The sequence below is a fragment of the Saccopteryx leptura genome, chromosome 2 (genome assembly GCF_036850995.1).
Source record: "Saccopteryx leptura isolate mSacLep1 chromosome 2, mSacLep1_pri_phased_curated, whole genome shotgun sequence".
NCBI classification, from domain to species: domain Eukaryota; kingdom Metazoa; phylum Chordata; class Mammalia; order Chiroptera; family Emballonuridae; genus Saccopteryx; species Saccopteryx leptura.
In genome coordinates this window covers 334,053,977-334,075,896 of record NC_089504.1, presented here as the reverse complement: position 1 = coordinate 334,075,896, position 21,920 = coordinate 334,053,977, and the positions used below count along the sequence as shown (strand labels likewise).

Sequence of the window (21,920 nt, the reverse complement as noted above, 5' to 3'; positions counted from 1 at the left end):
TCACTTCCTCAGCAGCCTTGACCTGAGACTCCAGTTCCCTTAACCTCCTCCCCACAATTGTTCCTGGATTCTAAGACCATCCTCATCACAGTGGCCCTGGCTACACTGGTTCACTGGGAGCTCCATCTCATCACCCAGGGTACAGGCAGGACTCACTGACCCCCAATCATTGGCCCTACCTTCATCTTCTTTCTCTGAGACTGGCCCAGACTCTTTTCATTGCTGTCCTCATTGTGGCTGGCTGCAGATGGCAGGTGTGTAGGGGGTCCAGAGAGGGGGCTGACCACCTCCATAGCTTCCCAGGCCTTGCTTCCCCTCTCCCAATAATGTCCTTTCCCAAGGTGTCCCTTATAGTGGGATCTTGTCATGACTCAATGCCCTCAAGTGCATATGTGGGCCTGCGGGCTGGGGCCCAACATTTCATGGTGAGCCCCCAGGCCTAGTCCCTCAGGCCTTCCTGCCACCCCGGGCCACTTGGCCCAGCGGAGTGCCGGTAGCAGACAGAGATGATGGCTTCCTTTTTATTTGGCTGGTTCTGATCACCTCTCCCAGATCAGACTTGGGGCATCAGCACAAGCAGGGACAGGGGACCCTACACTGTGCCATCAGACCACACCAAGTGCCACCCACACTCCCACTTACAAGTTCCCCTGTCTGAAAGCCCCATTCTCCTAAAAAGCACCAAGAGACAATAGGACTCAGAGGCACAGGAATACAAACGTCACTTTCCAGGAAGAGTTTATCAAGTCCAAGTGTAAGAAAGAGCCCGGCAGGACCCTGCCCCTTTCTCCAAGTTGCCACCCCAGATTGGGATTGTGGAGAGCGGAGTGTGTAGCCCCAGGCTCCAGATTTCCTTCCCACTGGCAAGGCTGTCTCCTTACCCCTTTGAGTCTCAGCCCATTCAATTTGCCCAGTCCAGTTTTTGTTTTGGTTTGGTTTTTTCCTTCAGTCTTCCTTTTTGTAGTCATCCTGTCATTGGCTCCTCCCTCCACCAGTCGGTATGCTCAGTTGGCAGGTCAGGGGTGCTGGTAGCCCAGCCCGGAGCCCACCCGCGGGTGGCCCAGCGGCCAGGTAAAGGGTGCCCCTGGACACCTGCGCCAGCTTCCAGAGGAGGCCTGAGCTAAACACTGCGCCTCTGTCACTGGCCGTCCCAGGGACGTGTGCGGGGAGCACGAGGCACAGCACGGTGCGAAGAGCCCAGCAGACGGTAGGGCGGGCCGTGGCGGGCTGGAGCCAGTGTCCCCGGCCCACTCAGCCTGGCCGTGGCACTCCAGGTGCCCACAGGGCCAGCGGGGCGCAGGGCTGGCGCGCAGGACCAGGGAGAGCGCGGTGATGCGGTGGATGGCCCTGCGCAGCGTGGCGATCTTGGAGAGCCTCTTGCCACCCAGGTCGTGCCGCAGCGCCCGTCGCAGCGCGTTGAAAGCCTCGTTGTAGTCCAGGATGCGCTTGCGCTCCCGCACGTTGGCCGCCACCCGCCGCGCCTTGGACCGCACTGGCCTAGTGCGCTTTCTACTGTTCGGCACCTCCTCTGCCTCATCCAGGCCGCGCGGGGCGCCGTTCTTTCTCAGCACGCCAAAATCCCTCCCAGCCTCCGAGCAAGAGCTCCCCAAGTCCTTGGCAGAGCTTTCGGCCCCCTTCAGGCCCCTGAGGCCTGGTCCCGGAATGCCTTGGTGCATGGCCTTCTCCAGGCCTGGCTGCTCTGGCCCACAAGGCTGACAAGTACCCCCTCCTTCTGAGCCTTGGCTCCTGCAGGCTGGACACTCCCAGGATCGGCCCTCATTAGCTGGGCTTTATGGCACCACGTGGCTCTCCGCCCTCCCCATCCATCCATCTCCCTCTCCTGCTTTATTACCTGCCTCCAGGTACGTTGGCAAGGGAGGGACCTAGAGGAAGGAAGCATGCAGATTCTTGTACAGGGGACCAGCCAGGCAGCTGGGCCACGGTGCTCCAGCCACCAGGGGAACTTGCCCTGCCTCACTCCAGGGTCTCTTTAGGGTGGCTGAGTTCCACATTATTCCCCTCTGTCCCTCCTCCCCCAAATAGGGGACCAAATTTGGCCTCTGGGCAGGAGAGCTGATAGGCAAATGATGGTAGTTGAAATGGGTTTTAAGAACCGTGAAAGTTCTTGTTAAGTCCTGTGGGCAACCCCAGAGGTGTCACTGATGAAAACATGACTGTTCCAGCAGGAGCAATAGGGAGAGAGAGATCTTTTGTCTTTTTCTTTTTTTAATTTATTGATTTGAGAGAGAGAGAGGGAGAGAGAGACAGAAATATCTATTTCTCTCTTTCTTTCTCTTTAATATACAATATCTTAGCCTCATAACAATCCTATATGGAAGGCCCTATTATTAAAATACGGATTATACAGATGGAAACTGGCAGGGGATGAACTACGGCTGAGTCAGAATTTCAATTCTGGCAGTATGGCTGCTATTTGAAGGCCAAGCTCTTGACATTTCTTGGGCTGTACCGGCATTTTCTGTTCAGAGAGCACCCCCACCCGCACCCCAGTCCCCACAGCCCCCACTGACCACCTGTAGGTATTAAACTCCTGGCATTTGCCCTTCGAAACAAAATCCAGTGGTGTAGTCAAATATACTGCTCACAAAAATTAGGGGATATTTTATTGCTTCATATTCGTTTTTTAAAATATCCCCTAATTTTTGAGATCAGTATAGTTTCCACCAAATGTGAAAAAAAGAGCTTGGCTGATATAGAGAAAACCTGTGTGTATGTGGGGGGGGGGGGTCCCCAAATGAAGAGAGACAAGCAAGAAAGAATAGAGAGTATGGGCTAGGAGCCAGGAGAAGACCAGAGCAGCTCAAATGCCTGCCTCCTAGGCTGAGATTTGCTGCCTGTGTGGTTTCTTGGATAATTCAAACTCTGATCACAGCTGAATTGATGGCTGCTGGGATCCCAGGCAGAGCACCAGAGAGCAGAAGTGACAGGCCGGTGCCCACCAGGTGACCCTACTGCTGGTAAGCAAGAGCCCAATGAGCCAGGAGGAGTCAGGCGATTCAGGATCACCCCGCAGCTCCCTGCGGGCACGTGTTGGAAAGGCTCCAGGCCTCTTTACCTGTCAGAGCTCTGTAAGTTTTTTCTTTTTTTAGTTTATTCATTTTAGAGAGAGGAGACAGTGAGAGAGAGAGAGAAAGAGAGAGAGAGAGAGAGAGAGAGAGAGAGAGAAGAGGGTGAGGAGCAGGAATCATCAACTCCCATATGTGCCTTGACCAGGCAAGCCCAGGGTTTTGAACCGGCAACCTCAGCGTTCCAGGTTGACGCTTTACCCACTGCGCCACCACAGGTCAGGCGCCTGTCAGAGTTCTGGATTGAGTTCAATGGCCCACCATAGTCACCAGCCCGATCACCTTTCCTCCTTTGGAAGACAGCTCTCAGCCCTCCCCAACAGAACTTCCCTGTGCTTAATTCCACCTTAGAATTTAGCAGATCACATTGTACTTTTTTATGTTCATGCTGAGACCACATCTAGATTACCTCTATATTCCCAGCTCCTACCTAGCACAGAGCTTAGTAGATACAAGGAAATCTTCACTGAAGGTTGAATCAATGGTGTCATCTCTGAAAATAAGATATTCATGAAACTCTGGGAATTCCACCCTGGTCTGATCAAGCAAGTTCTAGAGTCAAATCCAGCCAGCATTTATTGAGCACCTATTAAATAGCAGGTCCAGTGCTATCTAGGCTATCACATGCATGACATCCACAAATGTGTATTAACTTAAGTCTAGAAAAACTCCATATTAAGAGAAAAAGTAAACCTTGCAGCCAAATAGAAATGCTTTAGAATTCCTCACCCACCCAGGCACCTGGGGGGAATTTGATGGTTGTCTTAAAGCTGTGGGTCTCAAATTGTTGTAGTGGCAGCAGCAGCATCTTAAACTTTTCAGACCCCACTGTAGATATTTTGAATTCAAAATTCTGTCTTAACAGCAAAGCGATTTGAATGCTCAGAAAGCTATAATATATAGTTGTTCTTCCAGAGTTTGGTTCAGTGGTTATTAAATTTTAGCTTGCCTAAGCATTATTGTTTGGGGTTATGTACATAATGCCTGTGTACTGCAATTTAACCTTATTCGAGGATAATTTTGACTACACACGCTTTCCTTCTTGCACAATAACTTGGGAACATCCCCACCTGTGTGTTGGACAGAGGAAAAATTCATCACAATGGACAACCATGGGGCTGAAAAAAAGAATAGAAAAACAATAAGGGAAAAAAATGAAATTGAAACACACATTCTCTGCTAACTCCCTAAACGTGACTCCTCAAATCGACATGAAGAGATTAGTAAAACCACAGAAAATGCCCAAAACAGCACAAGTTTCCCAGGGCGGAGGGCAGGCCTATGCTCCCATCCCGTCCCCAAAACGGGTCTGGCTTTTCCTGCCTGTGCTCCGTACATGCATTTCCAGGCTGGCTCGCCTTCCTGTCCTGCACTTTTATCAGGTACTGGCCCACGGTTCCCATTCATACTTTTGAAGCCACACCCACTTGGCTGATGGCCAGGGCTCCCAGAGAGCTCCCCCCCCCCCCCCCGCCATGCTTGGCCCCTGAACATGAGCCCCGGGCATCCGAGGGGACTTCCTTGGATCGCTGGCTGCGATCCGGGGTGGGGAACTCCGCGTGGGGCGCGGGCCACATCAAAAGCAGGCAGCGAGGCAGGTATTTCCGCGGCACCTGCAGCGGCGGTGGGTGCCCGGCGCCCGGAGGATGGGACCCGCCCCTGCCCGGGAGCACAGCTTCTCCGGGCGGCCTGGGGAGGAGGGCGGCGGAGGGAGGAGGGGCCGCAGCCGTGATTTAGGACCCGGCGATTCCGCTGACGGCCGCCAAGGTGCCTATTACCGCTCGGCTCAGCCTGAATTTCATAAATTCCTGCTCATCCTTTGGAAGTTCCGGCTTCACTCGCCCGAGGGAGGACAGAACTCCCACCTTGGAGAGAAGCCCGGGATTGGGGCTTTCCAGAGAAACCGAGCCCATGGGGTCCTGAGCACTAGACTGGTCCCGGAGAGGAGGCCTCCTGAAAGGCCGGCAGTCTCCCTTCCCACTTAGGCTGAGACCCTCAGCATTTCAACTTAGAGACAGGCTTAGTGTAGGGGAAATTTAGAATCAGCAGGTTTGGACTCAGTTTCAGGCTCTGCTCATTCATTTATTCATTCGTTTATTCAACAAAAGTGTATTGACTGCCTACTGTTCTTGTAGAACAGTAAATAAAACAAAAACCTGCCCTTGTAGAAGTCACATTCTAGTGTAGACAGCAAATAATAAGAAAAATAAGTAATTTATGTAGTAAATAAATACCATTAGAAGTATATTAGAAGGTGATAAATACTACAGAAAAAATAACACCAGAAAAGATAGAAAGTGTGAGCATGTGTGTTTGGGGTAGGATGGTGGGGTCAGGGAAAGCCCATCTGAGAAGGTGACATCTGAGTAAGGACTTGAATGAGACAAGTCATGGTAGCTATCTTGGGAAAGAACTTTCAGACAGAGGGAACAGCATGTGCAAAGGCCCTGAGGCCAGAGGGTACCCAAGAACAGCAAGGTGGGCAATGGGGTGAGCAGAGTAACAGGTGCACTCCAGTTGGTGAATGGTTGCACAGGCTACTGCAATATTTTCTACTTTTACTTGGCAAGAGATGAAAAGCCATTAAACATTTATCTCCTCTCATTTCATGGATCTTTAAGTACAAAAGAAAAACCATTAGCTTTCTTTTTCTCTGAAGGATCCTGTCCAGGCAGCACCCATCTTTGTGTCTTAGTGTCCTTCCTCCCTCCCCAAGTATCCCTCCTGTGCCTTGGGGGTGGTGTCCTCTCTTCTCCTCTCCTGCCTCTACTCCATCTTCCTACTTCATCAATTACCCCTCCCTTGATCTTAAGGCTTCTTCCTTGGAAATACAGATGTGTTCCCATTGCTTTCTCCAATTGTCCTTCTCTACACCCTGAAACTATAATACCTTCTCTTCTCTTGTCATCTCCCTGCCTAAATTCTCACCCCTCATAAACCAAGTCTGGCTCTTGCCACCTTCCAAGCCCTAGTCTACTGAAATCCTCTTCTCTTTCGTCATCCCCTGTGATCTCAGCAAACCTCTCCAAGTCAAGTAAGTTGCACATTTACTGAGCACCTACTATTTGCCAGGTACTGAAGATATAATGATAAACAAACAAACAAAATGCCCTTGTGGTGCTTGCCCTCTAGTGAGGAAGGCCTTTGTGTAAACAAATTATTTTAATAGCACAAAACAAAAGAATGTGCAAGATTTGGAAGTGGAGCTAAGGATGGAGTAGGAACTTTCTCTGGGTGGTCAGGAAAGGTTTTATAGGGGAGATGAAGCCTGAACTGGATTTCAAAGGATGAAAAGGAGTTTGCCAAGTAGACAAAGGGTGGAAAGTCATTGAAGATTAAGGGAACAGCATGTGCCAAGGCCTAGAATTATAGGCCATTATAGTATGGTGAGGAAAATATAGTAAATTGACTTTGCCAAACGATGATGTGCAAGTCCGGGCAGTGATGGGAGTTGAGCCTGGGGATCACTAGGCATCATGCCATAGGCAACGAGGTACCACAGTAAGGTTTTCATACAGCCATATCTGGATTGTCATAGAGCTCCTTTGAACAGTGTGGAGAATGGCTCTTAAACAAACTCCAGTTAGGAGGCTACCGTAAGGATCTAGGTGAGAGAGGAGGAGCCGGAGCTATGCAGGTAGTTGTAAGAGAGTGGGGCTGGAGTCAACACCTGACTGGAAAGTAGAATTGGAAAACAGGGGACCAACTGCATGTAGCAGATGGTGGAAGGGAGGTGTAGTCATCTCCACACCCTCCGTCAAGAACCTGGGACCTGAGATTTCGGAGCAGCCCCCGGGGATGGGCTCTGAACTAGGTTCACTATGGACAGGAGAGAAGGCTCAGGAAAGGTGAGAGCTGATGGCACTATGGGGGCTGGGAGTCCTGGGGCCCCTGGGGCATGTGATGATTTTTTTTGTTGTCGTTGTTATTTGCTGTGCTGCATTTGAACAATCTTGCTATCTGGAGGGAAGGGTGTCTTCATGGTTGGGCTCTGGGTGGGAGAGATTTCTGGCTAAGACACACAGGAGTTTAGGCCCTTGACTTGAATGTAGAGCAGGTGTCCCAAAGAAACAGGCAACAGTGGAGAAACTGTCCCATTAGTACCAAGGCCAGTGGTCTCTAGTGTCCTGAGGGAGCACCCACAGGAGGTTACTGGCTAGGCTGTGGGTCCAGCCACCCAGTTTCCTGTAATTCCTGTTTCCCAAACTTAATTCCCGGCCTTTCTCTCCAATAGATCTTGTGAGATGCCTCAGAGCTGCCCAGTATCTTCCTCTTTTGCGTACATGAACCAAGTTAGGTTCTGTTGCTTATAACCAAGTGTCCTGACAACGTAGAGCAGAGAACTGCGGCTGTCCTCTTTCTCCTCTCTTACTCTCAAGCCAATCCTTGCCCCTACCATTTGCCAACTTTGAGACCTGGGACAGGTGACTTACCCTCTCTGAGCCTCAGTTTCCTCCTCAGTAAGATGGCTTGGTAACTGCCTCCTAATGGAGTTGTGAGAGTTAAATGATACCGTGCACACAAGGCCCTTAGTGCAGTGCCTGCCACACAGAGGGCACTCGATAATATTTGGTTGTTGTTATTAGTATTCTCCTCTTTCTAGCAGACTTACTCAGCACCCCAGGTTCTTTCTTCCAAGCTAATGCAGGCATATGGCCCTCTCCCCTGCCCCTGCTGCCAGCCCACAGGGCAGCATCCCTCAGTGAAGCAACTCCTGACAGATTGTTCCTTCTCTGTCTAAAGCCAGACTGTTTCCTAGCCCTTCACCTACACTCACTGCTGTACCTGTAACACTGAACAGCAGCACGGTAGTTTGGGCTCTGCAGTTAGGCCATTATTTATTAGCGGTATAGCCTTGGGCAAGATGCTGGGTCCACCTCTCTGAGCCTTAGTTTCCTGGTCTGTCATTGGGGATAGGTTAGAGCACTGCTTCATCAGATTTGTCATGAGAACTAAATAAAACAGAACACGGTACACTCTCAGCGCAGCCTGGATCCTGTAAGATGCGCTATGAATGTTAACTTTCTCCTCCTCCTGCCCCTTGGCTCCTCCAGCCAGTCTGGCCACTGCAGCTATAAATCATTTAGGTAACCTAGCATTCTCCTTCCTCCCACCCAGTACCAAACTCCTCACCTGCACCCACTAATGACCTGGTGATTGGCTTCTCATTAAAGCAATGACAAAGAGATCTGTGCTTTTAGCCAGGGTCTAATCAGCCATAGATCTGCCCCAGGGTCAGTCAGGGGCCAGCAGGAATTCTAGGTCTGACTGGGTGTAGAGAGAGGGCTCTGTCTCCCTGTCTCCCGGGAGAGGCAGCTCTGCCCTCGTCTGGAATCCTCAAGACAGGCTGCAGCTGTTGTGAGGAGGGGAAACAGGGCTCTGTGACCAGAGACCAGGAGGCTTAGCCATGTGTGGTCTGAAGGAGCCATTTCTGTACTTGTGAGCATCAGTTTTCTCATCTGTCAAGTGGGAATAATAAATGAGAATACCTTGTAAAGTTGGTGTGAGGATAGAATGACACAAATCAAATGTAAATCTCTAGCACTTGGTAAATATCAGTAAATGGTAGCCATTATTATTATTATTATTATAGTTATTGGTTTTGTTATTATTATATTTTAATTTTTATTATTGGAACCCAGTTGCCAATTTCTTCAGCTCCATTTGGGGAAGGGTTTATTTTATCTCCAATTATTAGTAATGATACATTTCTATAATAATAATAATAATAATATAATGCCACCCCCAGGCATCTCTGTTTAATGCTTGTTTAATCCCTTGGCCTCCTTGTTCATTTTTAGAATTATCTTTGGGCATTCTTGGCCCTTTATACTTCTGTGGCAATTTAGAATCCCTTTGTTTTCTTTAATCATTTCTATAATTTTTTTTCTGTGACCCTTTTATACATTTCCTATAATGTTTCTTTCTCAAGGTGGTTTTCCTCATGGTGGCAGAATGGCTGCAGGAGTTCTAGGAGTCACATGCATACTCCATCGTACAAAAAAGGGGAGCAGAACCATCCAGGTAGGCTGCTTCTGAAATCCTGACCCAAAGAAACTGTGGAATAATAAATGTTCATTGCCATTTTATGCCAGTAAATTTTTAGGTAATTTGTTACACAGCAACAGATAATGCATACAGCAGTTACACCATTTCCCAGCCTTTCCTGCATTTGGCTGAGTTCTACCATGAATGTGAGCAGAAGTGATGTGCACCACTTCCAGGCCAACTCATGATAACTTCCCCTGTGCAGCCTCCATTCTCCTTCCCCTTCATCCCTGGCTCAAAGACCTAGGACAGCCCTGGGAGCTCCCAGCTAAAGACGGTGAGCCAGAAGGGATAAAGAACCTGGGCCCTTCGTCATGCCTGGAGTAGAGCTGCCCAGGGAAACTGCCTGACCAGGAACACCCACATTGAGTGATTACATAAGTGAGAAGTAAATATGTAGTTAAACCACTGAGATTTGGAGATTTATCTGCTACAGCATCTAACATCAACTTAACTGTCATACAGGCTTTACAGATAACTTTTAAAATAATACAATCAGTGTTTATTTAAATTTGCTCATATATTTACTGATTTCTTTCCTTTTGTTACCTCTTGCATCTCAGACATGCCATCTGGGATCATTTTTTTTCTGCCTGAATTCCGTTCTTGAGAATTTCCTCTAGTGACAGCCTGCTGGTGATCACTCTCTTGCCTTTATTTCTCCTACACCGGTCTTGGTCCATGGTTATAGTTTTGAACTGCTTTCGAAATATGTTGTCTTATTTCATTGCTGTTCAGGAACTGTCAGCTTCAGTGTAACTATTGCTCCTTTAAAGGAAATTTTCTCCCCAGATTTGTTTTAAAAACTTTTCATTGTTCTTGGCTTTTGATTTTTCATTATAATGCATTTTAAAATTCTTCTAGGATTTGTTGGGCTTCTTGAATTTGTGGTTGTCTCAGGTTCATAAAGTTCCTCGCTTCTACCTTTTCAAATATTGTTTCTGTTGTTCTTTTTCTTTCCTTTCCTTTCTGTTCTTTTTCTTTCCCAGTCACACATGGGACTTTCTCACTGTCTCCTTCCCATCTATTCTCATGTTGGCATTATTCTACAGATAATTTTATAAAGCATTTCCATTAACTTCGGCTTAATTGGATCTTCCTAACTCCTTAGGAGGTGGTAGGGTAGAGGACCTCTTTTGCAAATGAGGACTGAGAGTCAGCCAGGTAAAGACATCTGCCCAAGGTCACACAGCTCATAGAGGGAGCAGGAAGACAGTGAGGCACGTGATAGCAAAGGCAGGATCAGCTATACCAAAAAAGTTTAAGTTCCAGCTACGGATAGCCAAGCATGAGTCCTGGATCCACTACCCACTGGCCTAGTGACCTTGAACAAGTCAATTAACCTCTTCTTGCTTGGATTTCTCCATCCACAAGAGGGGAACAGTAATGACTAACTTGCAGGACTGTTTGGGGGAAATTAGTGAGATAATACATGCAAGATTTCTAGCACCGAATAGGCATTCAATAAATATTCGAGGGATGTATTAATGAGGTGTTTAGCACACTCAATTAACGTTAGCTATGGTTATTATGTTTAAATTTTATCTATATATAAATATATATATTATAGTTTATTACTATCAAGATTGTCATTTCAACAAGACCTTCTGAATTTGGGAACCTCTCAGGTCTCCTGCTCCCCCCTGCCCCGCCCCTCCTTTCTTCTCCGGTCCCCTCCCCTCCAGTCTCCCGAAGACTTGTCCAGCCCCCTAGCAGGACAGGACACCGCCAGCCCTACAATAAATCAGGCCCCAGAAGCTCCCCTACCGCTAAACCCGGCCTGTAATTAACATGCCGCAGTGGGCGGGCTGGGGAGGCCCCGCCCACCCTGTCCCAGGGGCTTCCTGCGCCCCCGCCCTCCCCAGAAGGGGGTGGAAGGGCGCGCGGGGCGGTTCCCACAAGTTTCAGGTTTATCGCCCTCTGTGTGAGGGAGATTTACGAGCTAAGACCGGGAGCCTGGGCTGTGTCAGAAGGTACAGGAAGAGCGAGGCCCAGATGAAAGGGAGGCCAGTGGTCACCCGCGTTAAGTCCTGCAGGTTCTCCGCTCACGACCTGCCACAAGCGGTACTTGCAGAGGGACCCAGGGCTCGCCGACCCCGGTCCTGGCATCTCCCTCTCTCTGTCTCCCAGGGCCAGGCTTTGAAGAGGGGGCTTACTGATTCTTCATGACATCCTGCAGGGTTCTGGTACCTGGCGAGCTTCTGTTTAGTGTTCATCCTCAATTACTTCTTGTGGAGATACATTTGACTGTATCATTCTCCCATAAGGCAAAGAGCGCAGGCCTGGACCGGGCACCTGCTTGGGGTGGGTCAGGGAAGGAGGAAGAAGGGAGTGAATGTTTTCCAGGCACTGCAGAGGTCTCTTTAGCCTTATGACAGACAGCCTTTTGCCATGAGTGGTGCTATACTCATTTCATAGATGTGGAAACAGCATCCCAGAGGCTTAGCAGCTCAGGGAGGTCAGGTATCTGGATTGTTTTTCTTTGTGGGGTTGGAGGAGGACCAATGGGAACACAGTGAGTACACCATCTTCACAGGGACTCATGAGGACTTCACTGAGAAAAAGGGGCTTGGGGTCCAGGAGCCCGTGAACAGACGGAGAGACCACCCAGGCAGGTGTAACCAAATCTCCCTCTCTTAGGAGTATTTTTGCTAGCTGGTTGTCAGCCACTCCTCTGGTGGGATATAAATCCTGTCCTCAAATATGCCACACACACACACACCTTACCACCGTGGTGTGGGCAGCTCCTGGGAGTGGCTCGGTTTCTCCACCCAGCAGGGCCCCAGCTCCCTCAATACTTAACACTGGAAGGAGTAAGTGTAACCCTCTCTCTGGGTCATCGGGACATAGAAGAAAGATGTTTCAGTGGATTTTGAGCCTGTCAGGTTCAAGCCTAAATCCTGGCTCCACTTGTGACCTTAGGTGGGTAACCTTAGGTGGCTTACTTAACCTCTTCAAGCCTGTTTCCTCACTTGAAAAATTAGGATAATAGAATCCTTCTCATTGGATAGTGGGAAGGTGAACTAAGACAAAATATGGAAAGCATTTAAGACAGTTCCTGCCCTCCTGGCACAAAGGAGATGTCTAGCAAATATTTCCTCCCACGATACAGGGCTGGAAATTTTGCTTGTTTGTTTTTATTAGAGTCAGCTACATAGTCTATTCCAGGATTCTGAAACTTGGCTAACATTCAGATGTAGGGGGAGGGGTCTGAATGCCCCCAAATTCATTCATCAGTATTTATGGAACAGGCGCTGGCGGTTGGCTCAGTGGTAGAGCGTCGGCCTGGCGTGCAGGGGTCCCCGGTTGGATTCCCGGCCAGGGCACACAGGAGAAGCGCCCATCTGCTTCTCCACCCCTCCCCCTCTCCTTCCTCTCTGTCTTTCTCTTCCCCTCCCGCAGCCAAAGGCTCCATTGGAGCAAAGATGGCCCGGGCGCGCTGGGGATGGCTCCTTGGCCTCTGCCCCAGGCGCTAGAGTGGCTCTGGTGGCGACAGAGCGACGCCCCGGAGGGGCAGAGCATCGCCCCCTGGTGGGCGTGCCGGGTGGATCCCGGTTGGGCGCATGCGGGAGTCTGACTGTCTCTCCCCGTTTCAGCTTCGGAAAAATACAAAAAAGTATTTATGGAACGTATACTTGTGGCAGGTCCTGTTCTAGTGTATGGCAGTGAGCAAAACAAACAGACCCTGTCCTCATGGAGCTTACATTCTAATGGTAGAGACAGAGAATTAGTTAAAAGATGTATTATGTATCTAAAATGTTACATCTACAGTGGTGTGCTGCTCAATGACTAGGTTATGTTCTGAGAAATGCATTGTTAGGCAATTTCATCATTGTACAAACATCATAGAGTACACTTACACAAATCTAAATGGGATAGCCTACTATATCCCTATGCCATATGGTACAGCCTATTGCTCATAGGCTAGAAGCCTGCACCGCAAGTTACTGTATGAAACAACATGAGATTAGCTCAAACACAAGAGAAAATGATACAATCAGAGACACAGTAAACACCATATATGAGGCTGCTGGTGTAATGCACCATACTGTTTTATAGCAAATTTTATTTTTGCAACTAAAAAAAGTATACTCTAAAATAACAGTAAACATATAGTACAGTAAATATATAAGCCAGTAATTTAGTTGTTCGTTATTATTATAATAATATACATAATTGTATATGCTATATTTTTACATGACTGGCCGTGCAGGAGGAGGTCTGTTTACACCAGCATCACCACGCATCCGTGAGTAATGTGTTGTGTTATGACATTATAATGGCCATGGCGTCACTAGGCAATAAAAAATGTTTAGCTTCATATTATGAGACCATCATCATTCATACCTTTATCATAGGTATGTACATATAGGAAAAAATACAGTAGACTGACCAGGCAGTGACGCAGTGGATAGAGCCACTGGACTGGGACACAGAGGACCCAGATTTGAAACCCCAAGGTCGCCAGCTTGAGCACGGGCTCATCTGGTTTGAGCACAGCTCACCAGCTTGAACCCAAGGTCACTGGCTCGAGCAACGGGTTACTCAATCTGCTGTAGCCCCTGGTCAAGGCACATATGAGAAAACAATCAATGAACAACTAAGGTGCCACAACGAAGAATTGATGCTTCTCATCTCTCTCCCTTCCTGTCTGTCCCTATCTGTCCCTCTCTCTGTCTCTCTCTCTGTCTCCGTCGCATAAAATATATATTTATAGTATATATAAGTGTTCAGTAATATCTGCAGTTACAAGTATCCACTGGAGGCCTTAGAATCATCCCCCACAGATAAGGGGGGACTACTGTGTTCACTAATTAATGATGGTCATGTAATACCTAAATTCTTCCTCTTCAAAAGTGTTCCTTTGATTGCCACCCAGCTTAGTGTATCCCAAGGTTCTCTTTACCACGCCACAGTCGCAGAGCTCCAGGGAAAAGCAACCTGGTCTCATCTCTCCAGGCAGAGGAGAACAGAAGCTCCATCTCCACACATGCTGTGGATGGCTTTTCCAGTCTACCTGAATCATTACCAGCCAGAAGCAGCAGTCATTGGGACTTGGACGTGAGCTGCAAAGAATAGAATTGTGACAACAATTCCAGTGCCATGCGGACTTTTCCTGGATGTGGACTTTTCCTGGACTCCTGCTCCTTGTGACAGCTCCTAACGGACTGAACTGGGGTTGGGTTGCATTTGCAGGGATTTGCAATGGTGTTGGTGCCAACTTGGACTTGGTGAACATGTTAAGGACACTACTCTTTTATGGATTCTTGCTGTATTGGCCAAGAGTTTGCTTAAAGGTCTTAATCACTGTAAAAAAAAAAAAAAAAAGAAGACTGGATAAAGAAGATGTGGCACATATACACTACTCAGTATACTATTCAGCCATAAGAAATGATGACGTCGGATAATTTACAACAAAATGGAATAAGTAAATCAGAAAAAAACAAGAACTGCATGATTCCATACATTGATGGGACATAAAAATGAGACCAAGAAACATGGACAAGAGTGTGGTGGTAACGGGGGGGGGGGGGGGGGACACGGACACACAAAGAAAACTAGATAGAAGGTGACGGAGGACAATCTGACTTTGGGTGATGGGTATGCAACATAATTGAATGACAAAAAAACCTGGACATGTTTTCTTTGAATATATGTACCCTGATTTATTGATGTCACCCCATTAAAATTAATAAAAATTTATTTATTAAAAAAAAGTGTTCCTTTGAGCTGTTTCAAAGTGTTTCTCATCCTTCAAACAGGGTAATTCAGAAAATAACTTTGTACTCCTAGAATCAAAGGCTTTGGAACTTTGGAAAGAGACAATTGGGAGATCTGGGACAGAGACGTGGAGAACGAAAGAAAAGTTTAGTGGTGTCTTTGCGCCCTCTTCTGGTCAAGATGTGGAGCTAGGCCTGCAGCCTCAAGGCTTTTCTCGGCCCGCCCACAGCATAAATCTGTGAAGAAAGGAAATGTCTGTTTTATGCCCCAGGTCATCTTCCTTCCTCCTACAGCCCTCTCAAGGGCTCTCCAAATTTTCAGCACTTGCAACCTACAGTCTTTCCACAGGCCTTCTCTCTGCTGGTAGCCCGCCCTCACCTCCTGAGTGATGGAAGAGATACTGAGGTCATCAGATGTGAACTCTCAACTTCCTGCCCTAGGCTACAAAAATATCTGCCCGAACCCAGCTGTGCCTCCTGTCCTCCTGTTGTCTGAAGCTAACCCCTCCTGATGAGCTGGGGACCCCTCTCCTCCCGTCTCACAGCACCTAGATTTTGTCCCTCTCTCCCGTATCTTTTTCTTTAATAGGTGTGTGTGTGTGTGTGTGTGTGTGTGTGTGTGTGTGTGTGTGTGTGTGTCAGAGACAGAGAGAGGGACAGATAGGGACAGACAGACTGGAAGGGAGAGAGATGAGAAGCCTCAGTTCTTCATTGCAGCTCCTTAGTCTCCTTAGTTGTTCAATAATTGCTTTCTCATATGTGCCTTGACTGGAGGGGGGGGGGGGATACAGCAGAGCAAGTGATCCCTTGCTTAAGCCAGCAACCTTTGGCTCAAGCCAGCGACCTGGGGTCATGTCTGTGATCCCATGCTCAAACCAGATACCCTGCACTCAAGCTGGTAAGCCCTTGCTCAAGCCAGATGACCCCACACTCAAGCCAGTGACCTCAGGGTTCCAAACCTGGGTCCTCCACATCCCAGTCTGACACTATCCACTGCACCATCACCTGGTCAGGACCAATCACTTTCTTCCAATGAAACTGATCTTCATATACTTACATGGGAAAATATAGTAATTAAGACCACAGGCTCTGGAGACCAACTGAGTTCAAATTTCGGTTCTATGACCTTGGGAAAGTTATGAAACATCTCTGAGCTTGTTTCCTTCTCTGTTAAATGGTGATTACAAGAAAATCTATATCATAGAACTGTTGTGAGAAGTAAATAATGCACATAAAATGCCCAGAACTGTGTCTGGCACATGGTAATGCTAATTATTATTGGTATTATTATGGAAAGCTCTCCAAGACATTGTGTTGAATTAAAAGAGCAAGTTGCAGAAAAATACACAAAGTATATTGCTTTGTGTAATACATGTGGTAATAATATGTAATATATTATAACATAATAATATCACCTGACTGGGTGGTGGCGCAGTGGATAGAGCATCGAACTGGGATGTGGAAGACCCAGGTTCGAGACCCCCGAGGTTGCCAGCTTGAGCATGGGCTCATCTGGTTAGAGCAAAGCTCACCAGCTTGAACCCAAGGTTGCTGGCTTGAGCAAGGGGTTACTTGGTCTGCTGAGGGCCCACGGTCAAAGCACATATGAGAAAGCAATCAATGAACAACTAAGATGTCGCAATGAAAAACTGATGATTGTTGCTTCTCATCTCTCTTTGTTCCTGCCTATCTGTTCCTCTCTCTGACTCTCTCTCTCTGTCTCTGTAAAAAAAAAAAAAAAAAAAAAAAAAAAAAATTAAACACAATAATATGTAACACCGTATGTTACCAAATGTGCAAAGTGGTCAAGTCTGTTCCATTTGAGAGGGAAAACCTCCCTTCCATCCTGCATCTCCAGCCCTGTTCCTAGAATGAAAAGTTTCTATCTATTCCTCTATCCCAGGGACTATCTCATTGCCCCCATCTGCTCCTGCAGACCTCTGCAAAGGCCCTGGGGGCCCTAGAGAGTAGCTAGAGCATATCTGCCCTCCCAACCCCTGCTATCCCAGTAGTTCCTTTGACCTTGCCAATACTTCACAAGGACAACTGCCTGAAGGGTGACCAACCACCTGGTTTTCCTGGACCGGAGAGGATTCCTGGGATACAGGGCTTTTAGTACTAAAACTGGAAGAGTCCTTGGCAAATTGGGATAAGTTGGTACTTGATCTCACTGAGCAGGGCACTTCCAGAGCCGCAAAATCTTAGGTCTCCACATGGGGTTTGGTTTTCTCAGCTGGATGCAGGCTGTGTTCCTCTGAGAATAAGGACTGGCGGACTGACTGCACAGCGGGCTGGGTGAACAGAATATCTGTGCAGGAATTCCTATTTGTATCCCTGGTACCAGGGAAGTAAGGACACTAGTCAAAATGTTGCTTGAGAAACAAGTGATCAGGGCACAGGTCTGGACAAGAGACACTGGTTTGGGGAAAATGAGTTGTTTGGGTGGCAGCTGAAGTCTTGGGAGTGGGCTAAGCGGGTGCTGGAAATGTGTAAGTAGATCAGAGCCTGAGTATACGGACATTTGAGCCACCAGATAGAAGGAAACATGTCCATAAAAGAGACTGGAGAGAATGCCCAAAGAGATAGAGGGAAAACTAAGATTCTAGCTTTGAGGGTTTAGGGGCACAGTTTCCTCGATTTGTCCTTGTTTTCCCTTTGGCTATGCCTTACCCAAAAACCAATGTTGATACTGTCTTGTCACTCTCTGTGTCATTGAATAGACTTCTCTTCCTCTTCTTCCAGCTCCGTAAGTGTAAGTGACTCCCCAAGGCCTGTATGACTTATGCTCTCTCTCTGTACTCTCTTCTATAATATTTTAACTTATTCACATGGCCGCCAATGTCATGTCAATGAGGCTGCTTCCCAAATTATAACTCCAATTGCAATCTTTCTGGAGGCAGAGAAGGAGGAAGAAAAATTTACTTTGTATTTTACTGAGGAGGTGCATTTTAATGTGCATTTACAGTGCATCTTACTGTAGACCCATCAGAAGTTGGGGATAAAGATAACTGTGTCAGTAAATCTTGGTGACAACACAACTCCTCCTGTGAAGTGAGGAGTCCCGTGGGGTATCTCTCAGAAACCCATGAGCAGCAACATGGCAGAGAAGGAGGCATCTCAGCTCCCCCAGGATGTGCCAGGTACAGACAGTGTAGCAATGTCTCTGTAATGGGGGGAATCCTTCCCTTTTGTAGTAAAAGCTGAATATCACCTAAAACTTTAAAGCACATGTCCATTCATGCTGCTTGCTTACATAAGTGCCATCCCTGATAGCTAAATTGTCACCTAAATGTTCTTGCAATTAGTATTTGAAACTCTCATTAGCCTGACCAGGCGATGGCACAGTGGATAGAGCATCGGACTGGGATACGGAGGACCCAGGTTCGAGACCCCAAGGTTGCCAGCTTGAGCGCAGGTTTATCTGGTTTGAGCAAATCTCACCAGCTTGGACCCAAGGTCGCTGTCTCGAGCAAGGGGTTATTCAGTCTGCTGAAGGCCCGCGGTCAGGGCACATATGAGAAGGCAGACAAGGAACAACTAAAGTGCCACAACGAAAAACTGATGATTGATGCTTCTCATCTCTCTCTGTTCCTGTCTGTCTGTCCCTCTCTACTATCCCTCTGTCTCTGTCAAAAAAAAAAAAAAAGAAAAAAGAAACTCTCATCATAATCCTCATACTATTTAAAGTTCATCTAGCTGTTTTTGTAATAGACTTATTCGTATATTATATCACCAGACTATGATAAAATATCATAGTGGCAGATATTTTGGTTTTAAGTGCTTACATACTAATGGTTCAGTGTTGAATGATTTGACCATTCCAATTCTGTATGTGCTAACAAATTAATTTTATGTTTGCATACGCTCATGTTTTTTTTAACATTTCAAGCCACAATTTTATAATAGAAAACCATTGTCATAAAACATTTTTGTAAGAAATGTTTGACATATAAAAATAAGTTAATCAGTAATTCATGTTTTAAGCTTTTAAAAATTGAAATTATACTCAAAATAAGTTATATCACACCAAGAATGTCATTATGCTTTCCTTTTTGTATTTTTTAAAATTTACTTTAGAGAGAGAGAGAGAAAGGATGGTGGGAGGAACAGGAAGCTTCAACTCCCGTATGTGCCTTGACTGGGCAAGCCCAGGGTTTTGAACCAGCGACCTCAGCATTCCAGGTCGACACTTTATCCACTGAGCCACCACTGGCCAGGCTTCTATTTGTATTTTTTTTTTTTAATGAAAAATATATTCCTAGAATAATATGACTTGGTTGTGATGTATTTTCATTCTTATGTATTGTTGCACTTTATTAATATTTTGTTTAGAATTTTTGTATAGCTTTCATGGGTGAGACTGTTACAGTTTTCCTTCTCTGATAATGTCCATCCCAGGCTTCAGGGTCAAGAGTGTGATGACCTCACAGAATGAGTTGGAACAAGTTCCCATTTCTTTTCTCATCTGCTAGAGTTTTGTGGGTTGTTGTTATTTCTTAAGTGTTTGCTGAAGCTATCTGATCCCGGAATTTTCATTGTAAGGAAGTTATTCATTGTAGATTTCATTTCTTTGGTAACAGTGGACTATTCACATTTTCTGGTATCAGTTTTAGTAAGTTGCATTTTTCCTAGGAATCTACCCATGTCATTACATTTAAATTTTATTGGCATAAAATATCCTTTTTTCTTTTTCTTTTCTTTTTTTTTTTTTTTTTTTTTGTATTTTTCTGAAGCTGGAAACAGGGAGAGACAGTCAGACAGACTCCCGCATGCGCCTGACCGGGATCCACCGGGCTCACCCACCAGGGGCAATGCTCTTTCCCACCAGGGGGTGATGCTCTGCCCCTCCGGGGCATTGCTCTGTCGCGACCAGAGCCACTCCAGTGCCTGGGGCAGAGGCCAAGGAGCCATCCCCAGCGCCTGGGCCATCTATGCTCCAATGGAGCCTCGGCTGCGGGAGGGGAAGAGAGAGACAGAGAGGAAGGAGAGGGGGAGGGGTGGAGAAGCAGATGGGTGCTTCTCCTGTGTGCCCTGGCCAGGAATCGAACCTGGGACTCCCGCACGCCAGGCCGACACTCTATCACTGAGCCAACCGGCCAGGTTATCCTATCTTTTTAATGTTTACAGGACCTATAGTTTTATCTTTTTTCAATCCAGGAATTGGTTATCTGTTTTCTTAATCATCTCACAAAACTATTAACAATTTTTCTTGATCTTTTAAAAATTACTTTTTATTTATTGTTTGATTGATTTCAGAGAGAAGAAGAAACATCAATTTGTTGTTCCACTTATTTATGCATTCACTGGTTGATTCCTATATGTGCTCTGACCGGGGAATCAAACATGCAATCTTGCTATTGGGAGGAGGCTCTAACCAATTGAGCTAGTCAGGCAGGACCTACAAAAATTACTTTTGTCTTCGTTGATCTATTGTATGCTTTTTCTAGTTTATTTTCATCTTTATTATTTCTTTCCTTTTGCTTTCTTTGCATTTTTGTGGATTTTAACCTTCCCCTGCTTTTTATTAAACCATTTTTGTGAGGTATATTTAACATACAAAAAGCTAGGGATAGAGCATCAACCTGGAATGCTGAGGTCGCTGGTTTGAACACCCCGGGCTTGGTAGGTCAGGGCACATACATACATGTGGGAGACAACTGCTACAAGTTGATGCTTCCAGCTCCTCCACCTTTCTCTCTCTCTCCTCTCTCTAAAATCAGTAAGTAAATCTTAAAAAAATGAAAAAATTTTAAAAGATGTATATATTTAATAGACAACCTGATGAGTTTGGAGATAAATACAGTATTCTCTTTTTGGGAATGTCACAGGCCAATCCCGAGGCCTCCTTGGCCCCTGATGGGTTCCAGCCCGCAGGTCCAGCCACGTGCAGGCCGGCATCGGGATCATAGGGCCGGGGCAGGATGCCCGGGAAGGGGGCCGGCCAATCCACTGCATCCATCTGGTGCAGGCTGTCCAGGTGCAGCGTGAGGACACTGGGACCGCTGGCCTTGGTGTCCTCGGCCCGCAAGCGCAGCACGCCGGCAAGGTCCGCATCCCTCTCTCCGGTCTGCTGCAGCCGCTGGAACTGCTGCTCTGGCTGTGGCGTCCGCTGCCCGTGACCACCGGCTGCCGCCAGCCTGATGCGCCCTGTTGGAGCACCCAGAGCGCACTGTGCACGCCCAGCTGGGATGCACGTGCCACTCTTCAGCAGGAACACACCGAGGCTGAAGCCATCGGCCTCGTAGCTGTTCACGTAGGTAACAGGTGGCAGGTTGAGCCGCAGCGGCTGCAGTGTGGCAGTGCACCGGGTGACGTTCAGGTCCTCAGAGCAGTCCTGGGTCAGCAGGCTCTTCAGCCTGCTAGGTTGTCCGGGAAGTATTAAATGCATGAAATAATAAACTACCTTTCGGTATATCATTTTTTTATACTTAAAACGGCCATTAGGGCAGAGAACCGGTTGTTAAATTATTTGAATCCCACCACTGGCTAGAATGTGTTTGACTATGAGGATTAAAATGTGCATGTTGTAGGTGACACCTTCTCTGTGGTGGTTGTTTTTTTTTGTTGTTGTTTGTTTGTTTGTTTTTTGTTTTTTTGTGTGGTTTTTTTTTTGTATTTTTCTGAAGCTGGAAACGGGGAGAGACAGTCAGACAGACTCCCGCATGCGCCCCACCGGGATCCACCCGGCACGCCCACCAGGGGTGACGCTCTGCCCACCAGGGGGCGATGCTCTGCCCCTCCAGGGCGTTGCTCTGCCGCGACCAGAGCCACTCTAGCGCCTGGGGCAGAGGCCAAGGAGCCATCCCCAGCGCCCGGGCCATCTTTGCTCCAATGGAGCCTTGGCTGCAGGAGGGGTCTGTGGTGTTTTAAAGCAAATGCTTACGATTTCCAAGGGGGAAAAATGCTTGAGATTTCCTCAACCCTGTAGCCTAACGAAGTAGAGGTGAAGAGTTCCAGAACTATTATTTTAGAAGAACAAAATCCGTATTCTCAACTAAAATGAAGAAAAACAATTTTACACTTAAATTAACTTGGGACAAATTAAGAAAAAATATATATATTATGA

At 47.1% G+C, this 21,920-nt stretch overlaps 2 protein-coding genes across 2 annotated transcripts; both read right to left on the bottom strand.

Moving 5' to 3' along the window:
• Positions 1–1,016: 1,016 nt before the first annotated feature.
• On the bottom strand, positions 1,017–1,676 carry BHLHA9 (basic helix-loop-helix family member a9). The gene has a single exon (XM_066366263.1). The coding sequence runs from the start codon at positions 1,674–1,676 to the stop codon at positions 1,017–1,019; it is 660 nt and encodes a 219-aa protein (XP_066222360.1).
• A 2,813-nt stretch (positions 1,677–4,489) lies between these two features.
• On the bottom strand, positions 4,490–21,242 carry LOC136392289 (2-aminoethanethiol dioxygenase-like). The gene is made up of 2 exons (XM_066364371.1): positions 20,656–21,242; positions 4,490–4,775 (listed from the first exon to the last, which is right to left on the bottom strand). The coding sequence occupies exons 1-2, from the start codon at positions 21,240–21,242 to the stop codon at positions 4,490–4,492; spliced, it is 873 nt and encodes a 290-aa protein (XP_066220468.1).
• Between the last annotated feature and the right edge of the window lie 678 nt (positions 21,243–21,920).